Source organism: Bactrocera oleae, chromosome 5 (genome assembly GCF_042242935.1).
Source record: "Bactrocera oleae isolate idBacOlea1 chromosome 5, idBacOlea1, whole genome shotgun sequence".
Lineage (NCBI taxonomy): Eukaryota > Metazoa > Arthropoda > Insecta > Diptera > Tephritidae > Bactrocera > Bactrocera oleae.
The window spans coordinates 27,481,305-27,498,497 of NC_091539.1; the positions used below are offsets into that span (position 1 = coordinate 27,481,305).

A 17,193-nucleotide genomic window follows, 5' to 3' on the forward strand; every position below is an offset into this window, starting at 1 on the left:
GATTATTTACATTAGTTTAAGATTATTTTCTGATAATGTCAACTCTAATCTGGCAATACTGTCTTATCTAAGCTTTATATTCGTCATCTCTCTTTTATCATTCATTTGTCTTTATAATTATCTTTGTTTACGCATACTTAAAGTTACGGTATTTTAAATTCCGTTGAACTCCTATAAATGTCAGAGGACTTGTGTGTACGACTCTCTTCTCTGATTGTAACTTGGTGCTGATTGTATTCGTCTCTGGTTTGGTGTCGAGCCAACCGGTCACAATCGTTAAAATCCCAATAAAGCATTGAGAACTCTACCCGCTGGTAATTTAATTATTTAACACTTTGGTGCCTCCTGTGAGGACAAATATTTTAATCTCATTTTGTAATTGCGGTGATCTGGTTTCATGGCGGAGCTCAATTGGCGTTCATCGGCGGTGAAAGCAATAAAGCGCATACATGCACGTGTCTCGGAAGGTGTCATGGAAGGTCGTGATGTGTTTCATTTTCAACAAGAGCTCAAGTCGCTTGAATCACACTTTGAGCGCTTCGTGGAGAACTATAATCGTCTGGTAGGAGGAGATACGTCCTCCGAGATTGGGTCACATGATGCACTTTTGGAATCAGTAGAGGAGCTGTATACTGCGGCATGCAGTAGACTGAATCGTCTCATCGCATCGTCAACGGTTGAATCTAATGTCGCTGACGGAGCGCACAATTGTCCCACAACATCTCTGGATGGCCATTTGGTGGATCTCAAATTGGACCCGTTAGCTATCCTGTTATTTGATGGAGACATGTGTAAATGGTTAGCGTTCAAAGATGCCTTTGAAACACTGGTACATAATTCGGCATACCCAGAAGCATTCAAATTGGGAAAACTTCGTCAGGCAGTCAATGCGGCTACTGTTCCGTTAATTGGTGGAATACACTCGGGTGGCTATCAAGAGGTGTGGAAAGCTTTCAAGGACCGCTATGACAATAAAAAGCAGCTAGCGGAAATACACGTATCCCGTTTTCTTAACCTTAAAACAGCTACCCATGAGTCATCACAATCATTATTGGCTATTGTGGACACGGTTCATGAGTGGCTGCGTGCATTGCGTTTGATGGATATCCCCATATCTCAGTGGGATACGTTAGCTGTACCAATAGTGGTGGCAAAGCTTCCATCGGTAACAAAGAGAGATTGGTGTATGAGGTGCTCCACTACAGAAATTCCACAGTTAGAAGACCTATTGAAATTTCTAGAGAGACGTGCTCATAGCCTTGTTCCTGAACCACCGGTCTCATTAATGGTTTCCCGTCAGCAACGACCAGTGAGGGCCCATGTGGCTACCACGGAGGCAGGTGTGTGTGCTCATTGCGGGTTAGCGCATCGAATCGCCAGGTGTCCTACATTATTGGCTCTTAGTATCGAGCAGCGATTTGAAGCCCTTAAGAAAATGCAGATGTGTTACAACTGTTTACGTACAGGTCATTCTTATCGACAGGTTAGCTTTGTGACGGATCGGCTAGCGAATTGTTTGCAGCTATATCGACGGAAATGTGATGTGAGGGTAGAAGGCGTAGGTGCTACCATCAATACTCGAGTGAAAGGCAGCGTTACGTTCACTCTGAGATCAATAACAACTAACTTTGAAATGCGAATTGATACTTTGGTTTTATCGTCCATTACTTCTCCAACTCCAGCAGTGAAGATTGACATAAACCAATGGCCATATTTGAGAGACATAGATTTGGCGGACAACCGTTTCGGTACGCCTGGAACTATCGACGTTCTGATCGGCGCGGACGTGTGGGGGCGACTCATTAAAGGTGAAGTCATAGGTGGAGGACCAGACGAACCTTTTGCCCAGCGTACCCGCTTTGGATGGGTGGTGTTTGGCCCAAAAGCAGTGACCCTTCCTGCAAAGGAATCATTGCTCACTCTAACCACTTCGCTAGACAGGGAGGACCACCACAGGAGTTTGGAGGAACTGGTGTCCAAATTTTGGCAAATGGAGGAAATAGCAGTGGTTGACGATCTGCCAGAGAATGAATGTGCGCAGATCTTCGAAACCACTCATAGCCGTACCTTAGACGGCCGTTATATCGTACACTTACCTTTGCGACGAAAGGCAACGGAACTAGGTGACTCTTACGCACTGGCATTACGGCAATTTCATAGACTGGAGCGTCGCATGGTTGCGGATCCAGTCCTTAGGGAAAACTACATTTCATTTATGAGGGAGTATGCACCACTCGGACACATGGAACTAGTACAACCACCTTATGATCATACCAATTGCTACTACATTCCTCATCATGCGGTCACAACGAAGTTCCGCGTGGTGTTCAACGCTTCGGCACCTACCAGCACTGGAATCTTACTGAACGATGTTCAACTGGTAGGTGAGACCCTACAGGATTCGCTGAGTAGTATACTTTTACGTTTTCGGCGCTATCGAGTGGCGATAACTGCGGACATAGAGAAGATGTTCAGGCAAGTATTGGTTGCATCTGAACATCGCGACTATCAACGAATTATATGGCGAGAGACTCCTGCAGACGAGATCCAGGTGTATCGCCTGAAGACCATCACATATGGCATGGCATGCAGTCCTTACAATGCAGTACGAGCTCTACAACAATATGCTTATGATAATTCAGCCCGAAAGACAACAAGGGACGCGGGCTCGAGCTGCGATATTAACCTCGTTTTATGTTGACGACTTCTTAACGAGTTGTGAAAGCGTTACCGAAGCAGTGGAGCTGGCTAAGAACGTAGACGCCATCTTATCTGCGGGACAGTTCACTCTAAGAAAATGGAACTCGAACGATAGTCAGGTAATGATACGTTTATCTAATGAGCCGTCACTTTCTAATTATGTCTTCCATGCTGGTGAGGCTTCCGTTTTGGGCTTAAGATGGGACGCACTGGAGGATCAGTTATTCTTTCACGTCGATTTATGTCAAAGAGTAGAAATTCCAACGAAGCGCCGTGTACTCAGCGAGGTGGCACGACTCTTCGATCCTACTGGATTCTTATCGCCTGTTATCGTAACAGGGAAAATATTCATTCAGCGACTATGGTCTGCGGGTCTATCCTGGAACTCACCATTACCTGATGATCTTTGCCGCGAATGGCTGAAGTATCGGTCACAGCTTCCGGAGCTCAATCAAATTCGTATCGAACGGTGGATGGGAATGATTCCACGCGTTCAGACATCATTTCATGGGTTTTTCGATGCCAACTTACATGCTTATGCAGCAGTTATTTACGCGAAGACGTCGAACACAAACGGTTCGATGCGTTTCACACTTCTAACGGCACGTACCAAGGTGGCACCACTTAAAATCGCTACCATTCCACGCCTGGAACTTGCGGCAGCGCTGCTTCTTGCCGAGACATTCCAAAACGTGCGAGATTCTTTGGGATTAGTTGACGTTCCCTACTATCTGTGGTCGGACTCAGCAATCGTATTGTGTTGGCTCAGGAAGGATCCAGCAACACTTAAACCATTTATATCAAATCGGGTTCGTAGAATACAGGAGCTGACATCCCCCGCCCGATGGCATCACATTCGTTCGGCTCATAACCCAGCTGATTGTGCCAGTAGAGGTATCACACCCGCCGAGCTATTAGTACATCCCCTTTGGTGGCATGGACCTAAGGAGGCAGAGATGATGTATGGGGACAGTAGTGATGTTCCTCTCAGCAAGGATGAGTCAAATGTCTTACTCGCCGAAAACCGAAATACAACCAAATTTATTGTACTCATTTCACATCCGTTGTATACTTGTCGTCCAAACGGACACGCTATTTTGTTAACTGAACGGTTCAGTAGTATCACTCAATTGTTGGGTACATTGGCTATTATCCTGCGCTGGTTAAGAAGGCGTCGACACTTTCGTCAACCGGTGATCGTTGCTCAGGAGTTGGACGACGCATTATACACTATAATCCGTTTAGAGCAAGAGGAACATTTTGCAAATGAAATTCGACAATTGACGTCTAGTTCAGGTTTGTCATCTTCCAGTCGGATAATACCTTTAAACCCATTTCTAGACAGGAACCAAAACCTCCGTGTGGGGGGACGCATCCACCAGGCCGAACTAGGGCATGATCAGCGATTCCCGATTATTTTGCCAAAGTCAACGCCGTTGGTCAAGCTTTTACTAAATCAGGCGCATGAGATTACACTGCATGGAGGCACGCAACTCATGCTGAACACTCTTCGTCAACGCTTCTGGATTCTGAGTGCCAGGCAAGCAGTCAAGAGTTTCATCCATAACTGCGCAGTATGCCGACGTCATAGAGGGGAAGTCCTGAAGCAACAAATGGCTTCCTTACCCGGGCAGAGGATCAGAGCAGCAAGGCCGTTCATATCATCTGGTGTCGATTACTGTGGACCTTTTACGCTACGCATCGGAACGAAACGCTTTCGAACGAACATCAAGACGTACCTCGCAATATTCGTATGCATGGTTACCAAGGCCGTGCACATTGAGGTGGTTGATGACCTATCGGCACAGGCCTTTTTAGATACTTTTACTCGTTTCGTCAGCCGACGCGGTCCCTGCCGGGATTTATATAGTGACAATGGTACAGCCTTTGTTGGTGCCAACCGACTTTTGAAGGAGGATCTTGCAGCATGGCAGGGTGAGAATAATTAGCGATCGTTAGCAGATTCGGGCACACGTTGGCATTTCATCACACCCAGTGCGCCACATCATGGAGGCCTCTGGGAGGCTGCTGTGAAGTCCGCTAAGCATCATTTGACACGATGTGTGGGTACGCAGGTCATGTGGTATAGTCAACTGCAGACACTAGCCGTAAGAATAGAGGCCTGTCTCAATTCCCGCCCTATTACCCCACTTTACGACGATCCTGAAGAGAAACTTGCATTAACGCCAGGTGATTTCCTGATTGGGTCGCCACTCCTAGCGGTCCCTGAACCAGATATCAAACATATTCCTAGCAACCGGCTGAAACAATGGCAATGGATACGTCAAATTCAACAAGGATTTTGGAAGCGATGGAGTGAGGAGTATCTAACCATTCTGCAGAGACGCAACAAATGGTTTCGCCGCACGAGGAATATAAGGGTGGACGATATCGTTCTAGTCAAACAAGAGAACCTGCCTCCCACTCACTGGTGCCTGGGTCGAGTGACAACACTACATCCCGGAGCGGATGGAGTGGTCCGCAATGTCACGTTTAGAACCGCTAGAGGATACATGAAACGAGCCATCCAGAAACTATGTCTATTGATAGAGAAGGAAGATTTCGAGTCGACCGACTCGACCGGGCAGGATGTTTAGGATTATTTACATTAGTTTAAGATTATTTTCTGATAATGTCAACTCTAATCTGGCAATACTGTCTTATCTAAGCTTTATATTCGTCATCTCTCTTTTATCATTCATTTGTCTTTATAATTGTCTTTGTTTACGCATACTTAAAGTTACGGTATTTTAAATTCCGTTGAACTCCTATAAATGTCAGAGGACTTGTGTGTACGACTCTCTTCTCTGATTGTAACTTGGTGCTGATTGTATTCGTCTCTGGTTTGGTGTCAAGCCAACCGGTCACAATCGTTAAAATCCCAATAAAGCATTGAGAACTCTACCCGCTGGTAATTTAATTATTTAACAGCTTTGTTTACATCCATCAGCTGATTCTTTCTCTACTACCTGTTTACGATACTGTGAACCTTCTCTATAATCTACATTCTCTACATATACTTATGTAAATACATATAAGTACATATCCTTCTCTACATTCAAATAGATGAAATAAAAATAAGTGTGAAGTTAAATGAGTATCGAATTATTGCAAAAATATGGTCCCCGATTCCTCATTGGTAGAAAAATAAAGGCGCACGCAGGGCGTAAAGGTATTAAAAGTGCTTGGTCATTAATTTTCTTAAATTATATTGTAAACTAGTTTAAATCGCTACCCAATCGGATCTTTAAGATCATTCTCAACTAAGAGGGATTAAAATAATACACAAATGTTTAAATTAATTAGTTCATACATATGTACGTTTAAAAATATGTTCTTATCTGAAAATGTTAAAAAATACTGAAAAAAGGGACATGTGCACGATTCAACGGCGACTTATGTCCGAGTAGCCAATAACCTTGGTTAGTTTTTATTTTTAATTGTTTATTTTTGGCTTGTATATGTTGTATCCATGTTAACCGTTTGTCCAAGTGCATGCCGAGGTTCACTTTTAGGAATATTATTGCAAGGGAAGGCTGTCGCTTCGCCTTAATGCAAATAAAACATGTACAGATTTACTTTCATTTTCAAGCAATCTAGCCAAGTCTGTATCTTGTACCATATTAATTGCTTCAAGTGGAGGATATTAGAGCAGTGCCATCAGCTTAAGTAGCAATTAACAATAAGCTGTAATTTACTAAAGGTGTATCGTGATATCGACGAAGCCCAAATTGATGTTCTGGTATCACCTTATTCTCATTTAGTATTAACAGTACTCTACTCAAAAATATTTTGGAGAGTAGAGACAACAAACTGATTGGTCTATATGAAGTGATTTCGTTCTCGGCTTTACCTGGTTTGGGTACCATCACAATTTCACCACACTTCCACTGAGTAGGGAAATGGTTAAGCCTTAATATGGAATTATAGATAAGTATAGAAAGTGCTTTACTTTTTTCTGTTCTACACCAAACGTTATTACTGACTTTTAATAACTAAATTACAAATTAGCATTATTTAAAAGCCTGAATTAATTTTTATTATTTCCTATCAAAAATAAATAATTTGATTGGTGATAAAAAGTAAAATTCTTAACATAATATTTTTACAAAATACCAATTAAATTTTATAAAATTAAAAAGTTGGAAGTTTTTTATCCAAGTTTGTAGATTCGAAAAATGTATTATAAGTTGGTAGATCTACCTAAAAGTAGGTGAGTTTGAGTTCTCTGCTTATACAGCGTACATTAAACTTTGCTGTCAAAACAAACGTCTAATTCAAAGCGAAGCAAAAGTCCTATGTGAATTGGCCATAATATTTCAGAGCACACATGGTCGAATTTCTATGCATTTACAGAACCCACAGTCGTCACATAATGGCGTTTGTTTCGCTGCGATTGTGTCCGACTGAGCGTTGTACGATTGTTGAAGTAGACGAATTCAGTTTGTCGTGTAGTTTCGTAGGTAACTACTGTGTTGAGTTGGATATATTCGTGCTTTATTTTGGAATGTGTAAACTTTTTTATATCAATATGGACGGACTACAAGACCACAAATTTAATATAAGATTAGTAAAAACTGTGAAAAAATATCCTCTTCTGTACAACACTGAATTAAAAGAATATACAAGAAGGGATTGCAGAGAAAGAGCTTGGATAGATGTGGCAGAAGAGTTAGACTGTGATCGTAAGTACATGTGATTCAACTTCTTAGTTGTAAAGACCCGTACTAGTCCAACAATGATAAAAATGGAGATTACGACGGTCTAGTTCCTTTACCTTGAAGTGAGTTTGACAAAAGCATGCTCTAGGTCGTAACGACATGAAAGTAGACTAATTTGGTTTATTAGTTTCATTTGCGCAATTTTTTCATTACGGTTTATCATGTCGCAATTTTTGGATACTTTCAAAAGCTTAAATATATGTATGTGAAGAACAGAGTTCTTTTTAAAGTTTGCCTTATTTGTTTTGTTTAGATTTTTACTTTATTTTTGTGCGCTCCAATGGCATAGGTGAATTTGTACCTGTACGGGATATACATATGTTTTAAAATTCATTTATAATAAATCAATAAGAAAATAATCTTTAAATTATATTCACACGGTTTTAATTGGAATTACATTTTATTTATATATGGACTTCTGCGATAGGATATAAGATATGAACATAACAATCCAGTGCGAACTAATATTTAGGATTTTCACGTGAAATTATACAAAATGTATGCTTTTTGTAGTGTTTCTGCGCACATATAAAAATGTGCATATTATTATGTACAAACGTATGATATACATATTATACTTGAATTGGTTTTAGAGGGAATGTACAACTTTTTTTTACCAAAGCTATTTTTTAAAGTGAATTTTGGTAAATGTATAGTTTAGGTCCCTCAACTTAGGAGCCCTCAAAAATGATTTTTTTTTAAATCGTCTTATTTTTACGCGTAGATTACAAATCCGTGAGCGGAAAGTGAATTGAAGTGGGGGACCTAAACTATTCATTTACCTCAAAATTTTTGTAAATATGTTTTATTTTATTTTAGAAAATGGGTGGGCTTTAGTTTAGCATCCCACGATTTCAGGGTTAAGAGGGGTATGGTTGGTAATTATTGCGCCGGAAATTTATAGTTTTCGAGATATTTGCATTTTAAGTTGAAAATTTCACAAATTTCATTTTACAATTTCTCGATTTATGGTTATCTTTTCTTTCATATTATGCACTTATTATACACTAACTTTTCACTTCAATGTTTCTACATATTTATTTTATATTAAATATTTAAGTATTTGCATATAAGCATTTAATTTTTACACAATTTTCGTAATATGAACAATAACAAATGAGTTCCATGTTGTCAGATAATAAGTGTTGCCGTATCTATTATATATGTATATATATAAATATATATTTTGAAAGCGAATTAAAATGAACAATAAAAGAGGATTATACCCCAAATACATGAACTATAATTTTGTTCATTCCCTTCTATTGATAAATTATGGTATTGGATTGGCCAGGGTTATTTTTTTAAAGCGCGGCCGAAGGCCGCCAGTGCTAAAAGAAGTTTGACGCGATTAAATTATGAATGATATAATAAGCAAATTAGGTAAAATCATAATCTCACTGGAGACCAATAACTATAAATATATAATGTATTCATATTTCATGTGTTTATGTAAACAAATTTAAAAATACATTTAATATCGTAGTAATACAATTCCTAAATTGTAGATATAGAATATCTTGCCTTTTGAGTCTAATATTTTCATTGCTCTCATATAATAACATTGCTGGCCTGAATATTTTTATCTCAGTTTTAACAAAAGGCATTTTAAGATCTGAATGGATGGCCTTATTTATTATGAACCAAGGGGCGTTCTTAAATAATCTTAGAGGTTTTGATTGATATCTTTGTAAAATTTCAATATATGAATTACTAGCAGTGCCCCAAATTTGCACACCAAGGTCTACATAGTAGGTTTACCGTAAGTATGGCTTTATACAATAGCAATTTGTTTTCTAGTTGTAACGGCGACTTATGTCCGAGTAGCCAATAATCTTGGTTAGTTTTTATTTTTAATTGTTTATTTTTGGCTTGCTATGCTGTATCCATGTTAACCGTTTGTCCAAGTGCATGCCGAGGTTCACTTTTAGGAATATTATTGCAAGGGGAGGCTGTCGCTTCGCCTTAATGCAAATTAAACATGTACAGATTTACTTTCATTTCCAAGCAATCTAGCCAAGTCTGTATCTTGTCCAATTCTTCTTGTACCATATTAATTGCTTCAAGTTTAGGACATTATAGCAGTGCCATCAGCTTAAGTAGCAATGAACAATAAGCTGTAATTTACTAAAGGTGTATCGTGATATCGGCGAAACCCAAATTGATGTTCTGGTATCACCTTATTCTCATTTAGTATTAACAGTCCTCTACTCAAAAATATTTTGGAGAGTAGAGACAACAAACTGATTGGTCTATATGAAGTGATTTCGTTCTCGGCTTTACCTGGTTTGGGTACCATCACAATTTCACCACACTTCCACTGAGTAGGGAAATGGTTAAGCCTTAATATGGAATTATAGATAAGTATAGAAAGTGCTTTACTTTTTTCTGTTCTACACCAAACGTTATTACTGACTTTTAATAACTAAATTACAAATTAGCATTATTTAAAAGCCTGAATTAATTTTTATCGCCGTCTCAATGAAGAATTTTTAAAATTTATTTTACTTTAGCAAAAGCCGCGCAGAAAAAATGGCAAAATTTTCGGAGTATATTAGTGAGAAAACTAAAGCAAATTCAGATGGGCGAATCCGTCCAACAGTATTACTTATACGATCACATGAAATATATAATACCATATTTGAAGAAAACATATGAGCCTGGAATATTGAAGAGAACGGTGAGACAAGCGTTACGAAAAATACATGTGGAGCCAGCGGAATATGAGACTGGATCAGAGCATAGTACCGAAAATATGGAAATCATTGAAAACCTGACAGAGGACAGTCACGACCCAATTTATTTCGAAAATTATGAACCTAACGAAAACAATGCACTAAAAAAAATGAACATAGCAGTTAGCTCAGAAGACGAAGGCGAGCCAGAATTCGACAATGACGTGGTTTCTAAATCTCAGCGCAGCGAACCCCGGGATAATATTCTGGTTAACGATAAAATGACGAATTTCAAACTAATGCATGCTGCTTCCACACCCGTGCCATATAATAAGCAACGCGACCAAACAATCTTTGGTGAAAGTCCGAAAAGACAATTTGTATTAAGCTTATTGCCAGATCTCAACGAAATGACCAACTCACAAATGCGTCAATTTAAGTTCAAAGTTCTGCAATTAATCGATGAAATATTAAATGAAAACAATATCTAATTTACTAAGTATAAAAATAAAATGAATAAAGTTTTCGTGTTTTCTTGTAGGCGTATTTTATCAAGCTATGTATTCAAAGAATAAAATGAGTAGAAAACTGGGGTCGTCTTTAGAATACCGTCCCAGGATTTCGCGGATAAAATGGGTATTGGCAAATAGAGGAGGTTCTCCAGATCGAGCATACATGTAGCGCCGCGGGAAACCTATAGTTTTCGAGATATTTGCATTTAAAGTTGAAAATTTTATATCCATTAACACTTCACTAATTCGTTTTTACACATATATTTTATATTATATAGAACAGAAATAGCTTTAATTCAAAATTCTATTAAATAACAAAAGGGTTGCAAAATGACAAATAACCTGTGTTACCATACTAACATATTTTGCAGACGAAGAAAACCATAATCGTTGATGGATAATAATAAATCTTTTAGTATATTTCTTCACTTGAGAAAAGCCGGTGCTTTACTGACCAGGGTTATTTTTGGTAAATGTATAGTTTAGGTCCCCAAACTAAGGCGTCTAAAATAAAATTATTTATAAATCGTCTTATTTTTACGCGTAAATTACAAATCCGTGAGCGGAAAGTGAATTTTTTCAATATTTCTATTTTGTTTAAATTTTTTAAAATACATATTGTTCAAATTTTTTGGTGTATTTACTCCTCTTCTTCATAAACGTTTCTGAAAATTTATAGTAAAGTATCAATGTTAGTGCACTTTTATTGTGATATTAATAATTACACATACTCTGCATCGTGATGAAAATTATAATCGAGGTTGAGAGCAGCGAAAAGGAGTCTGACGTGATTGAATAATGAACACCCCGGTTTTGGACCCACCAAGGTTATTTTTTGAAGCGCGGCCGAAGGCCGCCACTGCGGAAAGGAGTTCGACGATCTCCGATATTCGTCCATACCATCAGATTGCGGCGCAAAAGAAATTGTGACTGTTACATTTCTTCAGTATATTTTTTTCATAAGAAAATGTTTAACACGCTGAACTGGTAATTACAGCTAAGTGATCTGAATTTTACAGAATTTTGCCGCTATAACAACAACAGCTAAGTGACTTGAATATGTGATATGTGCAAAGTGTGTTAAATAAATTTAGAAAAATGTACATACATTATTGAAAAAATTCACTTTCCGTTCACGGATTTGTAATTTACGCGTAAAAATAAGACGATTTAAAAAAATTTAATTTTAGACGCCTTAGTTGGGGGACCTTAACTATACATTTACCTTATTTTTTTGAAGCGCGACCAAAGGCTGCCCACGGAAGTAGGAGCTCTACGCGAAAATAAATTGGTACACCCCGATGTTGGTCCGACCACGATTATTTTATTTTTAAGGGACGCCAACACAAAAAGGAATGCTACGCGAAAAAATAATATTGTCATAAAGAGTTATAACATTATCTTTAAAATTAATATTCTCTAACAGATATTATTACAGTTTTATTATATTAGACTAAGGTACGGGTTGTCAACCAATATTCTACTACTAAAATCACACTTGGTACGGGTTGCCAACCAATATTCTACTACTAAAACGTCCAATTGACTCAAATCTGCATCAGTGTGTTGAAGATTCTTAAAGATTAAATTTACATTTAATATATAATATATATAGCTGTGGGTGATTTAGAATATTTTGTACATATTATTTATTAATTGGTTGTGGTTGTTGTTGTAGCGGCAGAATTTTGTCGAGTTGACAGTTCTTAGCCGGAAAAAATACGGGTCCGTTCCAGTTACGTAGACCCGACTGTTATGGGAACGGATTTATTAATTGGTACATTCCTGTGCTTATTATTATTCGTGTCCCTGAATTGTACCTAATTTTTTATCCTATTATTATTGTTTCTATTAATCTACGTGTATATTGTTTTCACTTATATTTGTTCATGAATACAATTGAATTCTACCTGATTTTTATATAATTATTTTCGTTTTTGTTTAAATCAAGTTGAAAATTTCAACATATATTGTTAATGTAATTAATATTCCTGAGCCTGATTCATGTATCTGATTTTATGTATATATCGTTTTGAGTTATATTTGTTACGAAAAGTAGATTGTTTTAGAACTGTATATATGAAATGGATGAATGTAGGCCTCCTGGGGAACCGAACACCCAAAAAAGATCGGTACCGCGCCTATATTGCAACCTCAGAGGTGGTGAGGACAAGCAATAAATATATAATAACCTTTTGTTTCGAAAATATTCTTGAAAGTTTTCATTAATATTCTCAATTACAAAACATGTACACAAACAAGTTGTTAAAGTACATTCTTTTATTTACATCTCTGTGTCTAAATAAGGCAGATTCGATCACGCGATCACGGCTGTGTCACACACATAGGAAAACAGCTGATTCTTTGGCTACTTGTAGGTTTATACAATGTATGTGATTATCAAGACTAATAAAATACAAGATTACTATAAGAATTTACCGTTACTTTTTTCGGTTTAGGATGTTACAATTGTTACAAAAACAAATTGCACTATGTCGTCATCTTGTGACGTAGTTCCTTAGAGTTGAGAAGAAGAAGCGTAAAACAGCATGTAAATTGTAAACAAAAACGTAAACACTTTTGTTAATTCGTGAAATAAAGGAAAAATATTTTGGTAGTAATTTATATATATTAATTGGCAATTATGTTGTCTAAAATGAATGGCTAAAATTATTTGTGATTGTGAAGGTTGTATTTATTTAAATTTATAAGAATAAAATGTATTGATTATGAAAAATGGAGTGTACGGTGAAGAGTTCTAATAAATATTATGCAAATAACCCATTAAAAACGTTTTTTTTTTCAGTTTTCCTTCGGACATAAAAGTTCCCAAGAAATTTGTAATATTTTATAGGCGAAATAAGTATCTGAAAACTACTATTAATATACATATGTAAATATTTGCGTATAATATAAGGAACTACTGCTGGATACATCGAAATTGCAATCACTCACTTAATTGACAATTATGTTGTCAATAGATAAAAGTATTTATTTAAAAATGACCAAAATATTACCCGTAACATTAATCTATTTATTTCAGTAAGATTTTTTCACTACAAACTTATAAATTGAGTTTATTTCACGACCATTGTATATATATACAAGTAACCAATCCAAAGACTTTCACTAATACACACGCAAAAATGTCCCACTTGGTAGGGGTTCCTTCAAAAATTCTACTACTAAAGTCACACTTGAAACCGGTTTAACACTAATATTCTACTACTAAAACGTCCAAAAGCCTCAAATCTGCTATAATGTGTTGCCGTGTTATGCTTTAAATTTTATAACTTTCAGAATGTTTTTATTTCATATCCAAATGTTTTTCGATTATTAAAATTCTTAAAGATTAAATTTACCTTTAATAAGTATATGACTGTGAGTGATTTAGAATCTTTTGTAAATATTATTTACTAATTAGTACATTATGTTGTGCATGAACTGTACACGATTTATTTATGATATATTATTTTTTAAGGTGATTATTTCGACTTATATTGTTAATGGTATTACTATCCATGAAGTGTACCATTTTATATATATATATATATTTTGTCTTCTTATATTTGGTAGGAAAAATAGATTGATTTCGAACTGTTTATATTATACGGATGATTTTAAGCCTCCTGGGGAACGGAAAACAGATCGGTAACACGCCTACATTGCATCCTCAAAGGTGGTGAGGAAAAACAATAAATATGCAATTAACTTTTGTTTCAAAAATACTTTTGATAATTTTCATTAATGTTTTGAATTACAAATACATGGTCACAAACAAGTTGTTAAACTATATTCTTTTATTTACATCTCTGTGTCAATAAAAGGAAGATTCGATCAGGTGATCTCAGCTGTGTTACACACATAGGAAAGCAGCTGACTCTTTGGTTACTTGTTGGCTTATACAATTACTTGTCTGCTCTCAAGTCATTGTGTGAAACAGCCGTGATCAAAGGAAAATTCTATTTAACTACGAGTGGACGGGAAGAAATAACTATTGTAACAGAATTTGATATTATAAGTAATAATAATTTATATAATCAAAAAAGCTAAACTTATCATTGTCATACAAGTGATAATAATGTATTTAAACAATTAAGTAAAATTTATCATTATACTTATATAAAAAAAAAAAAATTATTACTGTGCTGATGTTGTCTCTAATTTAAGTATAGATTTATTTAATCACAAATTTTATTTACGTTTTATAAATTCATTTATTAATATTTAATTGTATTTTTGCAACATTTAGCGGTGGTATATGTACAATATTTTATTACAAATCTTGACATAAAAACTTACCATATTATATACATAGTTCTTAGTTTAGTTTTTAAATATATAGACTTCTAAAATAAATTATTTGTTGAAGTTGCAATATATTTATAGTATAAAATACGGTAGGCATACAAGGAGCTGTCTCTGTATTTCAGGATGTAGCGATTATAATATGTACAATATTTTACATAAATAAATTACTATATTGTTATATAGCTCTCCGCATACGTGCGGAATTAGCCGAGTCAGAAAAGGCAAGAGAGTTTTTTAAGTGTTGAGATTTAAAACTGCTCAGCTACAGAAACAAAAATTTCAACATCTAAGACTTATTAATACTTATAATAAATTTTTACATTTTCATATTGTAACGGATTTCTCGATAAATTGTCTACCTGTAACTCACTCTTGAGTTCGAACATTGCTTCTAGAACATTCTGGCAACTACGAATTCGCTAACTAGCTGCTTTTGGCAGTTTATCGTTGATTCGATTTTGTTCTATCATCCGTGTTCGTCACACTGCCCTCCACCTAAGTATGATCGTCCCGATTAGACATATTTGCGATACCAAACAAAAAGCTTTTATGTCCTCCATCTCGTCTTCTAGGCTGGTGCTGACATCGTTAGCAGTCCTGAACCTTCTGGTTCAGTCTCTTGGTTAGGAATTGTGTATACTTGTGGCCATTCGTTGAAATGGTCCTTGACTACCAAAACATGACTATTTCCTAATTTATTGGTGGGGAATGGACCATCTTCATACACGCCTATTTTCTCAACTGCCACACGCGAATTATGCTGTTTCATCTGCCCATGACTCCTGGACCTTAATCCTTTAGCTACAATGTTCTCAGCATATTTCGCAATCCTTTCTATAGCTGATTGACAACCAGTCCAATAAAACCTTTGCTTCAAATGCTCCAAGGATTTCATGTCTCTCAAGTGCCCTCCTCTTGGACATTTGTACTGCACGTTAAGAACATCAGGAATTCCAACCCTTGGAACAACCATAAGTACTCGGAAGGTTTGCCCATTTTCGCTTTTCCATACTCGATGCAAGCAGCCATACATTAACTTTAAACTGCTCCGTTCTGCCCAATATGATTTTGTGACTGGCCTTCCTGTAGTTATTTCTCCAATCGTTGTACATTGGTTCAACTCCACCTTATGTAATGCACCTTCCAATTCTGGATCTTCTTGCACAGAGTCATCCGTTTCAGGTTCAATTTTATGCTGATCTTCCACCTGTGATGGTATACACGCTTCCTGCTCTTCCAACTGTAAGGACACTTGTGCTGGTATCCAAGCTTCTTGCTCTTCTAACTGTGAGGAACCTTTTACTGGTTCACACGCTTCCTCTTCTTCCAACTGTGAGAACACCTGCCCTGACATACGCAGTTCCAGCTCTTTCGACTGTGAGGACCCTTGTACTGGTACACACACTTCCTCCTCTTCCGACTGTGAGGACACCTGCGCTGGCATGCGCCCGTTCAGTTCTTCCGACTGCGAAGACAATTGTGCTGGTATACAAGCTTCTTGCTCTTTATACTGTGAAGATCCTGGTTCACATGCTTCCTCCTCTTCCAACTGTGAAGATACCTGCGCTGACATATGCACGTCGAGCTCTTTCGGTGCTGACAACTGTGCTGAAAAACTTTCAAAGAAGGATGCTAACGCAGTATAAATAACCTCTACTGAACATTCTGGACCTTTTTCCAAAGAGTCATCCGTTTCAGGTTTAATTTTATCCTGCTCTTCCACCTGTGAGGAGACCTGAAGAAATATTCCTTAACATTAATGTTCTTTGCTTCCATGGCTCTTCTTAACCGCGACTGTAAGTTGGACTTTACTCCCTTTGTTGCCAAGCCACGTTTTTGCAGCTCCTTTTTCAGTTGTGGAATCTTCAGATCGTTAAACTTGGCCATTTTCAAACAATTCTCTCTTTGGGAATTTATTTGACAATCCCACTTCAGACACCAATTGTAACGGATTTCTCGATAAATCGTCTACCTGTAACTCACTCTTGAGTTCGATCACTGGATTGTTAAATAAAACTACCAATTAAATGGCTACACACTTATCTATATTTCTAATTCCAATAACTTAACACTTATTGCTCGTTATACGAGCTTACAACTTCTTGCTTATGTCTCAATTGTTCTTATCACGACAACACTCTAACTATAACTGTGTTTGCTACACAATCCGACAGCCCTTAGATAGTAAATCTCTAACAAAACATTGCTTCTAGAACATTCTGGCAACTACGAATTCGCTAACTAGCTGCTTCTGGCAGTTTATCGTTGATTCGA

The 17,193-nt window shown here is 37.0% G+C and overlaps 1 protein-coding gene and 1 long non-coding RNA gene across 3 annotated transcripts; one reads left to right on the plus strand and one right to left on the minus strand.

The window, feature by feature from the left end:
- Positions 1–7,052: 7,052 nt before the first annotated feature.
- LOC106621277 (uncharacterized) lies at positions 7,053–10,642 on the plus strand. Of its 2 annotated transcripts, none has more exons than XM_070110595.1 (2): positions 7,053–7,163; positions 9,935–10,642. In XM_070110595.1, exons 1-2 carry the CDS (start codon positions 7,076–7,078, stop codon positions 10,585–10,587), a joined length of 741 nt encoding a protein of 246 aa, XP_069966696.1. In that variant the 5' UTR covers positions 7,053–7,075; the 3' UTR covers positions 10,588–10,642. The 2 variants fall into 2 exon arrangements, with proteins under 2 accessions (XP_069966696.1, XP_069966695.1); XM_070110594.1 differs by having other exon boundaries at positions 7,065–7,385.
- LOC138857587 (uncharacterized) lies at positions 10,619–13,210 on the minus strand. The gene is made up of 2 exons (XR_011396719.1): positions 11,340–13,210; positions 10,619–11,273 (listed from the first exon to the last, which is right to left on the minus strand). It is a non-coding gene; the product is annotated as an uncharacterized lncRNA (long non-coding RNA).
- Positions 13,211–17,193: the final 3,983 nt, after the last annotated feature.